General features: G+C 28.4%; 1 protein-coding gene across 1 annotated transcript; it reads right to left on the reverse strand.

Moving 5' to 3' along the window:
• Positions 1–12,938: 12,938 nt before the first annotated feature.
• Positions 12,939–14,289, reverse strand: LOC115714707 (B-box zinc finger protein 32). Its single transcript, XM_030643467.2, has one exon. The coding sequence runs from the start codon at positions 13,944–13,946 to the stop codon at positions 13,125–13,127; it is 822 nt and encodes a 273-aa protein (XP_030499327.2). The 5' UTR covers positions 13,947–14,289; the 3' UTR covers positions 12,939–13,124.

Here is a 14,289-nt window from a genome sequence, read left to right on the forward strand (position 1 = left end):
CTATGCCAAAGGACTGTCTTCTCATCTTCTTTATTTGTTGCTACAGCAGCCTCTCCATGCATATTGTTTCCAATCAAGTAATACAGCCCATTAATCTTTTCTCCTTTGATGACAACCATAGAACCTTTGTTGATTTTCATGATTCCATGTTCAATTTTGTTTGTATACCCTGCATCATCTAGAGTTCCAACAGATATTAAATTCTTTGTGAGTTTAGGGACATACCTTACATCTTTGAGTGTTCTGATGATGCCATCAAACATTTTTATGCTAACATCTCCAATTCCTTCTATGTTGCAGGTATTGCTGTCTCCAAGAATTACTTTTCCACCTGTTGTAGGTCTGAAATTCTTTAACCATGGTTTTTGGTATGTCATGTGGAAAGTGCAGCCTGAGTCTAATATCCATTTGTCATTAGAGCACTTAGATGCCACCATTAGAACCTCTCCTGAGTCATAGCCATCTGTAAAGTTTGCTGAGTCATGATCTTCATGCTTGTTTCCACTTTTACCATCTTTCTTAAACCTGTTATTGTTTTTATATTTATTGAAATAACGATCTCTCTTGTAGTGGCCTGTCTTCCCACACGTATAGCACTTATTATCTTCTTTAGAGCCATCTCTACTTGAATCTTTTGAAGTAGATCTTCCTTTCTTCTTGTACCCTGAGTTGCTGTAGTTTCTGTTTTGACTATTGGATCTTTGTGTGTTCCTTCCTCTTGTGAAGTGAACTTCCCCATTGGTTCTTGAAAGCTTTCCACTATTCTTTAATGACATTTCTTTTGAATAGATTGCCCCAATGATTTCCTCCAACACCAAACTATCTTTTGCATACAGAATTGTATCCCTAAATTGATCATATTGTTGTGGTAGAGAGTTGAGGAGATATATGGCTTGATCCTCTTCCTCAATAGTAACATTTAAGCTGCAAAGATCAGATAACAACTTAGTAAATTCATTTAAATTTTCATCAATCGATTTACCTTCATCCATTCTAAAACCATAGAATTTTTGTTTTAAGTAAACCTGTTTGCGAGAGATTTTGTCATGAAAGTTTGTTCCAATTTGTTCCACATTGCGATTCTTGTCTCTTCTCGAACCACCTTCCTCGAGATTTCATCTTCAAGGCTCAACACTATGGTGTTTCTTGCCTTTTTCAGAATTTCCTCCTTCTTGGATTTTTCCAATGTTGCAGACATTTTATCTTCTCCTTTCAAAGCTTCATCTAATCCCATGTTTCCAAGGTGAGCTTTCATCTTTTCCCTCCAAAGGAAGAAGTCATTCTTCCCACTGAACTTTTCTATATCCATCTTGGCAGTGGACATGATTTCTTGCTCCCCTTAACTCTGATTCTTGGTTTTCTTGAAGCTTCTGTTCAGACCAAGATTCAAACACTTATTCTTCTATTTTCTGGTTTGATGCCAATGTTGTCAAGCTGAAAAACTTATGAAACATAAACTGCAAGCTCTGATACCATTTGTTACAAATTAACAACCTCAGCTTGATTTGAAATATGAAATTAATAAGACATATAAACCAGAAAAATAAAAACCAGCAAGAAATTAATAACAGAGAAAAGAAAATAAAAGACACAAGAGGATTTAGAGGGGTTCGAACTTTCCTCTACAATTGGTAGAGAGCCTATTCCCCTTGAACTCCCTTCAAGGAATCCTTTTCACTATGATTAATGGCAGATTACAAACTTGGTTCAAGATAACTTGAACTTGATACAATGGTGATCTTTCTCCCTTGAGCAATATTCAAATGAAACTTAGAGCACTTAGGAAACACCACAAGACCACTTGCTTCTTTCCGGTTTCTCAGTGCTCCTCTCTCTTTCATCTCTAACCTTCTTGCTACAAGATACAATAAAACCTCACCATACAATAGTCTCTCCCTGATTTTCACTCAATCTTATTTCTGCACTAACTAAAAAAAAAAAAAATTGATCCAAGGCCTCCTTTTATAACATAAGGAACCTGGTTACAAAAGGTTGTTACATAACAGAAAGAATTAACTAAAATAACTGAAAAAACAGCAGCAAACAAGAGAGGCCAAGAGAAGTGTCTTAATACATGCCATGTCATCTTAGTCTTTAGGTAGAAGGTTTATTTAGGACTGATATAACAACACATTAAAATAACGTATTTTATATAAATAAAATCTTTAAAACGGTTAAAAAAAATCTGTACAACTATATTTTCTTAATTTTTTTTTGTTGTTTTTGTATTTTTTTTTTTTTGAAATAATCCCAAAAACAAATAAATAAATAAGAATATTTGATTGTGGGCTTTTGGAAAAAGGTGGGCTTTTGGGCTGGGCCGGCAGTCCTCCTTATGCCCTTCCCTCTTTGCAATAATGCCAAATAATTTTATTCGATTGTGCAACTATACATTACTACTATTAGTTTTTTATAAAGCTTAAATGCACTTCAAGTTTCCCCAATTTAGTTTTTTATTTTTTTTTTAAGAAAATAATAACAGATTGAATACTTTTAGTTAATTTTGTTTAACAAAATTATAAGTATAATTTTTTTATCAATAAATTTCTTATATTATTAACCATAATAACACATTAATTACTCTAAGGTATTCATCCAACTTTCTCTTTTGAGGGTTTACTATATTTGTTTATTATGTTCTTAATTGTTTTTTCTTTTGTTGGATTTACTTAAATTGATTAATATTAATAAAATAAAATTTAAATATAGTTGAGATGGAATATGTCATGTGTAAGTGTGTTATAATATAGTGCAATATACAAGTGGCCCTATCATATCAATATCTTTATATATTAAAAGTGCCTATCTAACGACATTTCTTGGTTTAACATTCTTGGTTTAACAGAATATGTTAAATTTAACGATTAGGTTTGATCCGTTAAAAAATAAACCCAATAATTAAACCCAAAAAATTAAACAATCTTTTAAATAAACAATCTTTTAAATATTAATAATCTCTTTTTAAATTAAAAAAATCATCTTAACCACATATCTCTCTAACAAACTTATCTTGGGAGAATATTAATAATTTTTTATTTATTTTTTAAAAAAGAAAAATATAGATAAAATATCTAGAAAAGATAATATAAAAGAAAATTGATTGTGTTGGCTTAAAGATTTTTGGGCTTGGACTTAAAAAAATAATAATAAAAAAAGATGAAATGGGCTGTAATTAGTATTTACCTTATATGTTTGTGCTTATTTTTAGTTTTATTTTTAATTTTACCACCAAGAGGAGAAGGTTGAAAAATATTAAAATATGAAAATATTATTGGTGCTTATTAGTAATTTGCAAAGAATGTGAAAGTCTATAAATATATAGTTGTGTAGTTATTATTAAATATGGAATTGTTATAAATATTAATAATTATGTGGATGTCCAAATCTTTTATTTATTACCATTAATTGTAATCAACATTCCTCTTCTTCTTAGTTTCCCTTTTTCTTAGTTTCTTAATATCTCACTCTTGTATTTGTATAAATAGGGGTTCACCCCATTGGAATAAACAACTCAGAAATTCTCATTCACTTTCTCTTTCTCTCTTCATCTTCTTGTTCTTTCTTCTCATCTACTTTATATTATATTATATTATTTTATAACACGTTATCAGCACGAGTCTCTGCCTAAACTTCAAGCATGAGTCTCTGCCTAAGACCCAATGTAAGTATCTTGTTAAAGTTCTTGAATTGTTTCAAAGTCAAAATACACTAAATATATATATATATACTCCTCTGACTGAAACAATTTCAAGAATCATTTGATTTCTTTTTTTCTTTTTATCTATATATCTATATATTATATATGTATGTATATGTTTTTATATATTTATTATTGATTTCATATATATATATATATTATGTTCTTATCATTCATAATATTTACAATATATGTGTGCCTATGATATGATAGAGAAAATCTATATAAATTATACATATATCCAAAAGATTATGTATTATCGATAAAATATTGCATATATCCTAAAGATTATGCATCATCGATAAAATATTGCATATATCCTAAAGATTATGCATCATCGATAAAATATTGCATATATCCTGAAGATTATGCATCATCGATAAAATATTGCATATATCCTGAAAATTATGCATCATCGATAAAATATTGCATATATCCTGAAGATTATGCATCATCGATAAAATATTGCATATATCCTGAAGATTATGCATCATCGATAAAAAATTGTATATATCCCGAAGATTATGCATCCTCGATAAAATATTGCATATATCCTGATGATTATGCGTCCTCAATAAAATCTTGCATATATCCTGAAGATTATGCAAACGTAATATTCATTATATAGTTGATGGATATATAATGAAAGAGATGAATACATATTTATATATATGTTCTTGTATTCTTTGAGGACAATGAAAAGTAATCTAATATCGATATAGATTTTGACAAACATTTCCTAAAGTAAATGTTTTATATTTGTCAAAAAAAAAATGATTGTATTTATGTGAATACAACTAAAGAATCATTAAAAATGATTATTATTGATGCAATTTTATAGTGGGTTTTGAATATCCAAAAAGAATATTAAGAAAATTGCATTGAAACATCAAAGTATAAGAATAACAATGAGCATGACTAATGTTATTTAAATACATGAGGCATGTATTTATTGTTCATCATTCCCTGCAGAGAATGATACGAATTGAAGTCAATTACTTTTAAAGATTCCTCGTATTAGTCATGTTATTATACATTGTTATTACTTGCAATGTTGCAAATTATTGAATCTGACATATATTAAAGATTAAATTTTGCATACATCTTGGAGACTATGCAAAAATTGCATTCATATATTCTTTGAAATATCGTAAAAGAAATTATTGAATAATTTCTTATATTTTTATGGATGAACAAGTAATAAATTTTTAAGAAATTTATAATAATGTTCTACTTGTTCAACGTCATTCCCCGAAGTGAATGTAATGATTTTAAATAATCAATGACATTATTTACTACTCAAATATTTCCAGAAAAAAGTGGAAACAACCAAAAGATGAGATACCACACACAATCAAAGTGCATGAAATCTATATATCATGTGTGGAATTGAATAATAGTGATCGCGTACCTGTAGTACGGACACACTTATAGTCAAGATAAAAGTATACTTGATTATTTAATAGAATGTGAATTGTACAAACTTATTGTACATTTAGAATATTTAAATATCATTACCTAAAGAGAATGAATAGACATGAAATTCTATTTCAAAGAATATAGATTTCACATATATTGGTAATGCCAGAAGCAAATTAATATATACATATTTTATTATTTCTTGAAATCAATAGTTTCAAACTATTGTTGGTACATGATATGTAAATATATAGTTACCATATAATTCAGTTTGCATATTCCCAAAAGTGGATATATAATTTACTAATATTTGTTAGTGATCCAATATAATCAAAGTGATAAAGAATCACAAAATGATTAGTTGAAAAGCTTCCTGAAGAAGTCTTACATACAATTGCTACTTTGAGCAGTAAAATGTCTTTGTATGTACCTAGATGTGTAACTTTTATCTAGTTATGAAAGTGATAATAAATAACTTATTATATGTACTTGTTGTACATTTAAATATATAATATATCAAGTCATGATAATTAGACTGATGAATAGTCTATTAATAAATTAGACGACTTGTTAAAAAGATATCAGGAAAAATGAATGATATGTTATGGTTATATCTATTTGACCATTACAATAACATGATGAAGTTGTCATGTATCTTTTAAATTATACACATCATTGAATTGATGATAGTGATTCCTGAAGAGTGTATATGTTTTGGAGAATAATATAATTATATTATTCGTGTATATAAAAATGAAACTTGTAATGATTATGTTGTAATGAATTTACATTACATTTTGAAAGTTTCATTGAAATACAAATTATAGTGAACCTGAAGTTCATGAATTGAATTATTTTGACATGATCAACCCTATGCAATAAATTGTCAAAGAATTTGACTAAATTTTGTTGAAGAACCAGAAGATTCTTCTCATTGTTATTTATAAGGCTCAAAAGAAGAATGTGCATATATTTGCACATAGAAAATATTTTAATTATATTTTCTTAACAATCTTGAGCCATTGTTAGATTTTTATTGCATAGTTTCTTATCGATGTGATAAGATTATATGATCATGCATTTACAAAATGTGTAAATTTATGTATTTCTAATTATACACGTATGACTCATTCTTAGAAATGAATTAAGTTCATAAGGATTGAACTTGAAACTGAAGTTTATTGAACCTGAAGTTCAATGTCATATAGTATATATGAGTTTAAATAAATATTGATTCATTGTGATATATTGAAATCCCTACAGGTATATTAATATTATTAGATATCACAATTTTTAAAAATTCTCTCGATCAGGGGGAGAGAAGCAGTTGGGATCGATGATAATTTTTGAAAAATGATCCTTGCACAAAGTATATAAGAACAATATAGTTCAAAATGATATATACCAACTGCAAATCAATATTATTCAAAGTTGAGATAGAATGAGTTGAAAACGCCTGAAGCGTAAATGAACAATGTAGAAATTATTAATAAATGTTCATTTGATTTGCCCTGAAGTTGTTAAATCTAGAGGTACTCATGGAGATACCTTAATGTTATAAAGTATTAAAATGATAACCGTGATGAAAACGGTACTCGAAAAGACTCCCAAGAGAAGTTAGACATAACACATTTGATCATAATTGAATCCCTGAAGTGATTCTATATAGGTACCTATAAATGATAAACATATTTGAAAAATATGTAATTTAAAGAGATCTCTATAAGTTATGTCAATATGGGAGGAAATTATCATTTATTGAAATTTTTGTCGACAATAAATATTGAATGTTTGCATATGCAATAAACTAACATGAGATAGCAAGGATCATGGTATTAGATTTGTCGAGAATCATCGACATACATTTTGATTTTTGGCCAAAATATTATGACGCAATCCAGGCAAATTTACTCACATAAAGTGAAGTAAGACCTGTAGGGTGTGCAAATAAATATTTCTAATGAGAAATTTGCATATATGTATTTGTACATAATGAATTGTTGTACAAAGTTTGCATAGACATGAGATTGATTGAAGTAAGGCTTAAATATTGAGAAAATATAATTATGATTTGATTATAGCCTGGAATATATTTTATGAGGATTTATAAGCGTCACATAAATGTTGCAACAAAAGGTTATTTATTTGGAGCTCTTAATATAGTGAGAATTTGAAATAAGCCTTATCTAAAAATTCTAGAAGAATTTAATACATGTCTTAAGTGATATAAATTCTAAGTCGCGCGCACTATATGACAAAGATCTTTGTATGAAATAAAGACATGTAAGTAAATTATTGTTTGAAAAATACGTATGGTTGTCTATGCAGTATAAATACGTAAATTATACGTTGTGATAGACTCTTGAAGAGTTTTTGATTAATTGAAGAACAAACTTTTATTTCTTTTGTATATCGAGAAATATTAAATGTATAAAGTTTGTTCATTAGTATTGAAGTCCTGAAGTACTTCATATGTATTAAGAATTATAGATATATGATCATTTGATATGAAAATTAAGATCATACAACAAGATGGAACAAATATATGGTATTGGAGTACCATCATTGTCACAAATGAAATTTATATTATCATTAATGTGTTATGTTCATATCTACTTGAAATTTTAAATCTTCGTATGAACAAAGTTGTGTACACACATGAATGATACAATTAGTTGGATAAAGACTAATGTTCCACGAACCCCTCATCTATAATTTAGAAGTCCATACATACTCTGAAATAGTTATAGAAAATATATGATCAAAGATATATATATGGTGATATTTTAAAAGTGATAACAATAATCTTATGAGATATATTATCACCAAAAGAATTATGGATCATATGTGCATGAGGGGGAGACATATTCATGTTGCACTCTTTTTCCCTTAGTTCAGGTTTTGTCCCAATGGGTTTTCCTGGCAAGGTTTTTAACGAGGCAACTTGCAAATAATTATGAATATGAAATATGTATTGTACTCTTTTTTTCTTTAGCTCAGATTTTGTCCCACTGGGTTTTTCTGACAAGGTTTTTAAAGAGGCAACTTTAAATCATGTTAACATACTTGCATTTTATGAAGCAAGTAGAGAATGTGTGGGAGTGAGATCATTGACATAGCATATTCGGGAAACATATGGATTGCACTTTATAAAGAAGTATCAACACAAACAGTTCTCTATGAAGATAATACTGCTTGCATCGCTCAACTAAAAGGAGGGTACATTGAAGGAGATAGAGTTAGAACACATTTCACGAAATTCTTCTTTATACGCTTCAAGAAAATACATATTGGTGTTCAACATATTCAATCAAGTGTCAATCTTGCAAACTTATTCACAAAGTTATTACCAACATCAACATTTGAGAAGACGGCAGACAAGATCGAAATTCGTCGATTAGAAGATCTCCACAAATGCCTAAATGAGGGGGAGTTAGCTTACACTATACTCTTTTTCCTTTGATCAAGTTTTCAGCAAGATTTTTAATAAGGCAGTTATTATGGACATCCAAGGGGGAGTGTTATAAATATTAATAATTATGTGGATGTCTAAATCTTTTATTTATTACCATTAATTGTAATCAATATTCCTCTTCTTCTTAGTTTCCCTTTTTCTTAGTTTCTTAATATCTCACTCTTGTATTTGTATAAATAGGGGTTCACCCCATTGGAATAAACAACTCAGAAATTCTCATTCACTTTCTCTTTCTCTCTTCATCTTCTTCTTCTTTCTTCTCATCTACTTTATATTATATTATATTATTTTATAACAGGAATGAGATAATAAAACTTTTTTCAATTAGAAGATTAATGTACATTTTACTATTAATAACATACATTATGATAACACAATTATGTTTTATTTACTAAATAAACTGACATATATTTTATTTTTATAAAACAAATCGTTCAAATAATTATACTATTTTAATTATTAATTAAAATAAAAAACTAAAATATTAAATAAAACTAACACTACGTGGCTTGACACGTAATTAACAATCACCTAATATATATATCACTACATAAAATACTATGTAACGTTGCCAAAACTCCACCTCAAAACCATATAAATCCTACAATTATTAGACATATATAATATATATGGGTCCCCAATAAATGTTGTATGCCATATATACAAAGATACATTTGAAAATTATTATAATAAATTAATGTGTATATATTTCTGAACACATGTTATTATTAAAGCCAAAAATCTCTCAAAATGGATGGCTCAAAATTGTTTAAGAAAATCAATTTGATTGGATTGGAGAGGTCTCATATAATCATATACATACATATTTATTAATTTATAATATATATGTATGTGTATAGTATATATAATATATATGGCATAGAATATAATACATTTTTATATTATATATTATGTAGTATATATGCTCAAGTTTTCTCTTTCATGATTATCCACCAACCACATATATATCACATGATTTATATATCTATATATACACATATATACTTTTACATTAATTACTTATCAAATATATATATATTTATCCTCATGAGCAAAAAAAAAAAAATAAACATAAAAAATATCTATGTTTTGTAGACTTGAGACGTGGACGTATTTAGAAAATGAGTTAAGCTACAAATAAATATATATACAAACACTTCTTTATCATAACTCACTTTCGAATTGACTAATAATTAATTAATTTATAATATATACAGATATATTTGAAGCGAAAATATTTAATTTTTACTGAATATAATTATATTGTAATAATTAATTTTTGTTAGAATTAACAATAATTGATAATTAAAAGTAGTAAAGTAAGGTGAGAAATTATAATTAATACATCGATATATTGATCATACTAATAATATATATATTTCCTCAATGCTAATCCATAGTACCATAGCTTTAAAAAATAATTGAGCATATTCCAATATATATACCAATCTCTCATCTCATGATTTAGTTGTTTATATTATGAACATAATTAAAAACCAAATGACAAAGTACACAAATATCTCCACACATGTCACATTTGTGCTCTTATTTTTTAATTAATTTTTATTAATTATTATTATTTGTGTTGGGAAGAAAATTGTTGCTTCTATATTGTATATATTGTGTTGTTTAATATATATGATATAAATTTGGTGGGTACGAAAATCACATGGACCGTGGATTATATCATCAAAGGGAATGCATTTATTAGATTAAAAAATTATTTTTTTAAATTTAAGTTAATCCATATTAGTAGAAGAGGTTAATACTTCATAAAAACTTAATTTTACTTCTCCTATTTCAAACTCCTAATCCTCTCTCTTTCTCTCTTCTCTCTCGCTCTCTGAATACATCACCCCAAGAACTCGACCCACAACCACGACTTCTCCATTGATAATGTTGTCAACAACTTCTCCATCAACCACGACTTCTCCATTGATAATGTTGTCAAAATAATAAATTGTATAATTAATGTCTATTATCTGTGAGTTGATGTTAGATTTAGGGTAAAAAATAGTCGAAACTGAGTTTTGAGCAAAAAACTAGTGTCTTTGCCAGGTCTGATGGTAGTCTGATGTCTTTCTATTGTTAAAATGAGTAAAGGTTGAAGACGAAAGTCCAGTGGTGACCCGATCCTACCTATAAATGTAGGATATGGTTTGATGGTAGTTTGTTAGTGGTCTGATGGTGGCTTGATGTCTTCTTGGCGAGTTTGATGAATAGAGCTTAACATTTATAAATTTAGAATATGGTCTGATGGTAGGCTGATGCTACTATTTTTTTTTATTATTAAAAACATAAAAAAAAAAAAATAAGTAGCATCGAGCCACCATCGAACACCCATCAATATGGATAAGAATGGGGAATATGAATGGTGAAGTTAGAAGAGAAGAGAAGGGAGAAGGGTATTATGAGTATTAATATAAAGTGTGTCTATTTTTTAAATTTTGATAAACTTGTGTTCAAAACATTTAATATGCACAAAATGTATGCATATAATTTCCAATTTCCCTCATCGAATCATGAGACACTGATACATCAACAATAATGTTTAAAAACGACATAAACCTAATTAATATTTATTGCTAGTGGCATAAATACACAATATTTGTAAAATTTTAAATTTTCTCTAGTTTCATTAGTTCAAACTCCGTTTTGAATTTATTAAAAGAACACTTGAAAATAACGGATACTACATGTTTCTGTTTAGACCCGATAATTTAAAACTTGGGCCTTATATGTGTCTTATTTAAGACAATAACAAAATATATACCGACGAAATAAGAAAAAAAATCTATACTAACGAAATAAGAATAAAAAATCCATACTGACGAAATAAGAATAAAAAATGTATACTGACGAAATAAGAATAAAAAATCTATACTGACGAAATAAGAAAAAAAAACTATACTGATAAAATTAGAGAAAAGTTATAATTTTACAAACACTGAGTACTTATGATGCTATTTACCCTATTTATAATCATATGAGTTTTTGGCAACTAAATCCTGCTAATTATCGTTTCACTTGCATTTAACTTTTTGGTAAAATTTTCTAAATTGCTAAATTATTAGTAAATTTAAGGTATCATCTGATTAACTGCCATCATGCACTACTTATATATATACTTTTGTACACATGATATGTTTATATTTGTATAAAAGTATATAATTTATAGTAACAGTTAATCAAATGACACATTAAATTTATTAACAATTCAGTAGATTAAAAGATTTTGGGAAATTTTACAATGCACCTCCTTAAAATAGATACATTAATGCACCCTTATCTGTTTTAGTACTCAAAATAATTTTTTAGTCAATTTTTTTCTCACGATCATATACGTTATAGTTATTTAAGACATCCTGCAAAATTTTAAGAAATTTGGAAAAGTTTAACACGCCGAAAACTACGTTTAAACAGTGTATTGCAGGCGTGACTATTTTATTTTATACGCGTGTAAAATAGATTGTTTGAACATTGTTTTCTATATTATAAATTATTCGGAATTTTTTAAAATTTTGTAGGTTATCTTAAATAGCTATAATGTACATGAATATAAAAAAAAAATTAAACTAATTTTTTTTTGAGATGCTGAAACAAGTCAAGAGTGTATCATTACATTTTTTTAAGAGGGGGCATTGTAAAATCATCCAAAAATTTTATTTCTAAAATTTAAACTTAAAAAGTTAAATACAAGCCAAACAATATTTGAGAGATTTTAACCATTAAAAACTCAAAAATAAATAAAAAAAATTAAGTGAATTAGATCGTTGTAATATTTATTTTAAGTACACATTTGAATTTAGAGCATTGTTATTGTAAAAGTTATTATATTAAATCCTATAAAACTCGATACTTAATTAAATCAATAACTATATTAAGACGTGAAAAGATGCTTATACACCGTGTTCCTTTTTAGGATTTCTCTTGATCACTACATACACTAAGGGCTTCTAAGACTTACACGTGGAATATAATATCTGGCTCCCAACAAAAAAAATATCCAACATTATTAACTATTAAAAATTTGTCTTCATTAAAATTGTAAAATAAAAACAAAAAACAATAATACCCAAATTTTTATTCAAATTTTTTTTAAAGTAGTGGATGTAATGACTTCATTCCCAATTAATATTCCGTACATATATATACAGCTTTTTTTACACACAAGAAAAAGCTTCCAACTACTTTACTTTCAATTTCTACCTTACATAATAATTACCATAATTAATACATAATTACCTAATTATTTTATTACTATTAATAACAAACTTTTTCTTAATAATTTTGGTCAGAAATTAATTAATCCATTTCAAAACAAAAAAAAAACAATAACAATATTGCTAAACAAAAAAATTAAAATTAAAATTAATAATTAATAATAATATATAATTGAGATTACACTAATTAATATAACCTAATTCCGGTTAAACCCTAATCTAATTCTAAACTCCATGGATTATATAATAATATTATATATATATAAACAGAAGAAGTGTATAGATTTTGGACAGACCGGAGATCGTACGTTTAGCCGGAGCACTCGGCCCAACCTTCCTTCAGATCATCACGGCGGCGATTCTTCTGAGCTTTTAATTCGCGATCAAGCTGCAATTCAACGGCCACGATCAATTTGATTGGAACGCCTGATAACTGCTGTAACCGTCTGAGGCGGTGTAACGTACGCGCCGCCTCTGCAGACGATGACTTATCGATAGATCTCAATCCGTACCAAAACGACGCCGCTAAAGATACTCTGAACGGTAAAAGTCGCGACCTCGCTACACAAAACCCTAGCGCTTCCGATGCTAACCTTACCACCACGGCTAAATCACCGTTTAGTCCAATCTCTCTGCACCATTTCTCGAAAATGCCCTCCGTCTTCGTATCCACACTAATCAAACCCTTACGTCGCCGTATAATCGATTCCTTCTTGACTTCGGCGACGGAACCGGAGAGATCCGTAACGGAGCTCGAAGAAGAGATCTTCTCAATCGTCTTAGGCCGATCTTCAAATCTAAGCTTCGATTCACTACTAGAAACACAAACAGACGAAACCGAAGACAAAACAGATGAATCATCATCGTCGTCGTCATCGTCAACGGAGGAGATATTTCGCGGAGAACAACTCCGACAATATTGAGAACAGAGATGACGTAGATCGTCACCGGATACTAAATTTCCAGCAAACTCTTCACAAACGGAGCACAAAGGTTGTCGAATATGACGAGCGACGAGAAAATTAGCAGTGTGAACGTCTGCGTCGCAATTCCGGCAAAGAAAAGCTCGATCGGCTGCGCAGTAGAGAAAAGCTTCTTGATCGCAAAGACAGCAAAGCTTGTTAGGTTTCATGGCGATTTCTTCTACTTCTTCTTTTTCTTCGAAAACTGATTTTTGTAAAGAGAGAGAGAGAAAGAGAGAGCTCAAAGGAAAGCCATTAATGGATTATGTGGTTGTGATGAGAAAGGGATCCAATAGAATTTGAAGATATTTATATGAGTAGGGTTTTAGAAAGAGAGAGAGAGGGAAAATAGGGAGTTTCTAGAGAGAGAAAATTGGGACTGGTTGTGTTGAAGAAATGAGTTTAGTTTTTTGATGAGTCCAACAACTACTATATATATATATTTGACTATATTTTTAATGTAATATTTTTTGTGGATGATATTAAGAGAGAATAAATAAATAAATTCATATT

Source organism: Cannabis sativa, chromosome 4 (genome assembly GCF_029168945.1).
Source record: "Cannabis sativa cultivar Pink pepper isolate KNU-18-1 chromosome 4, ASM2916894v1, whole genome shotgun sequence".
NCBI lineage: Eukaryota > Viridiplantae > Streptophyta > Magnoliopsida > Rosales > Cannabaceae > Cannabis > Cannabis sativa.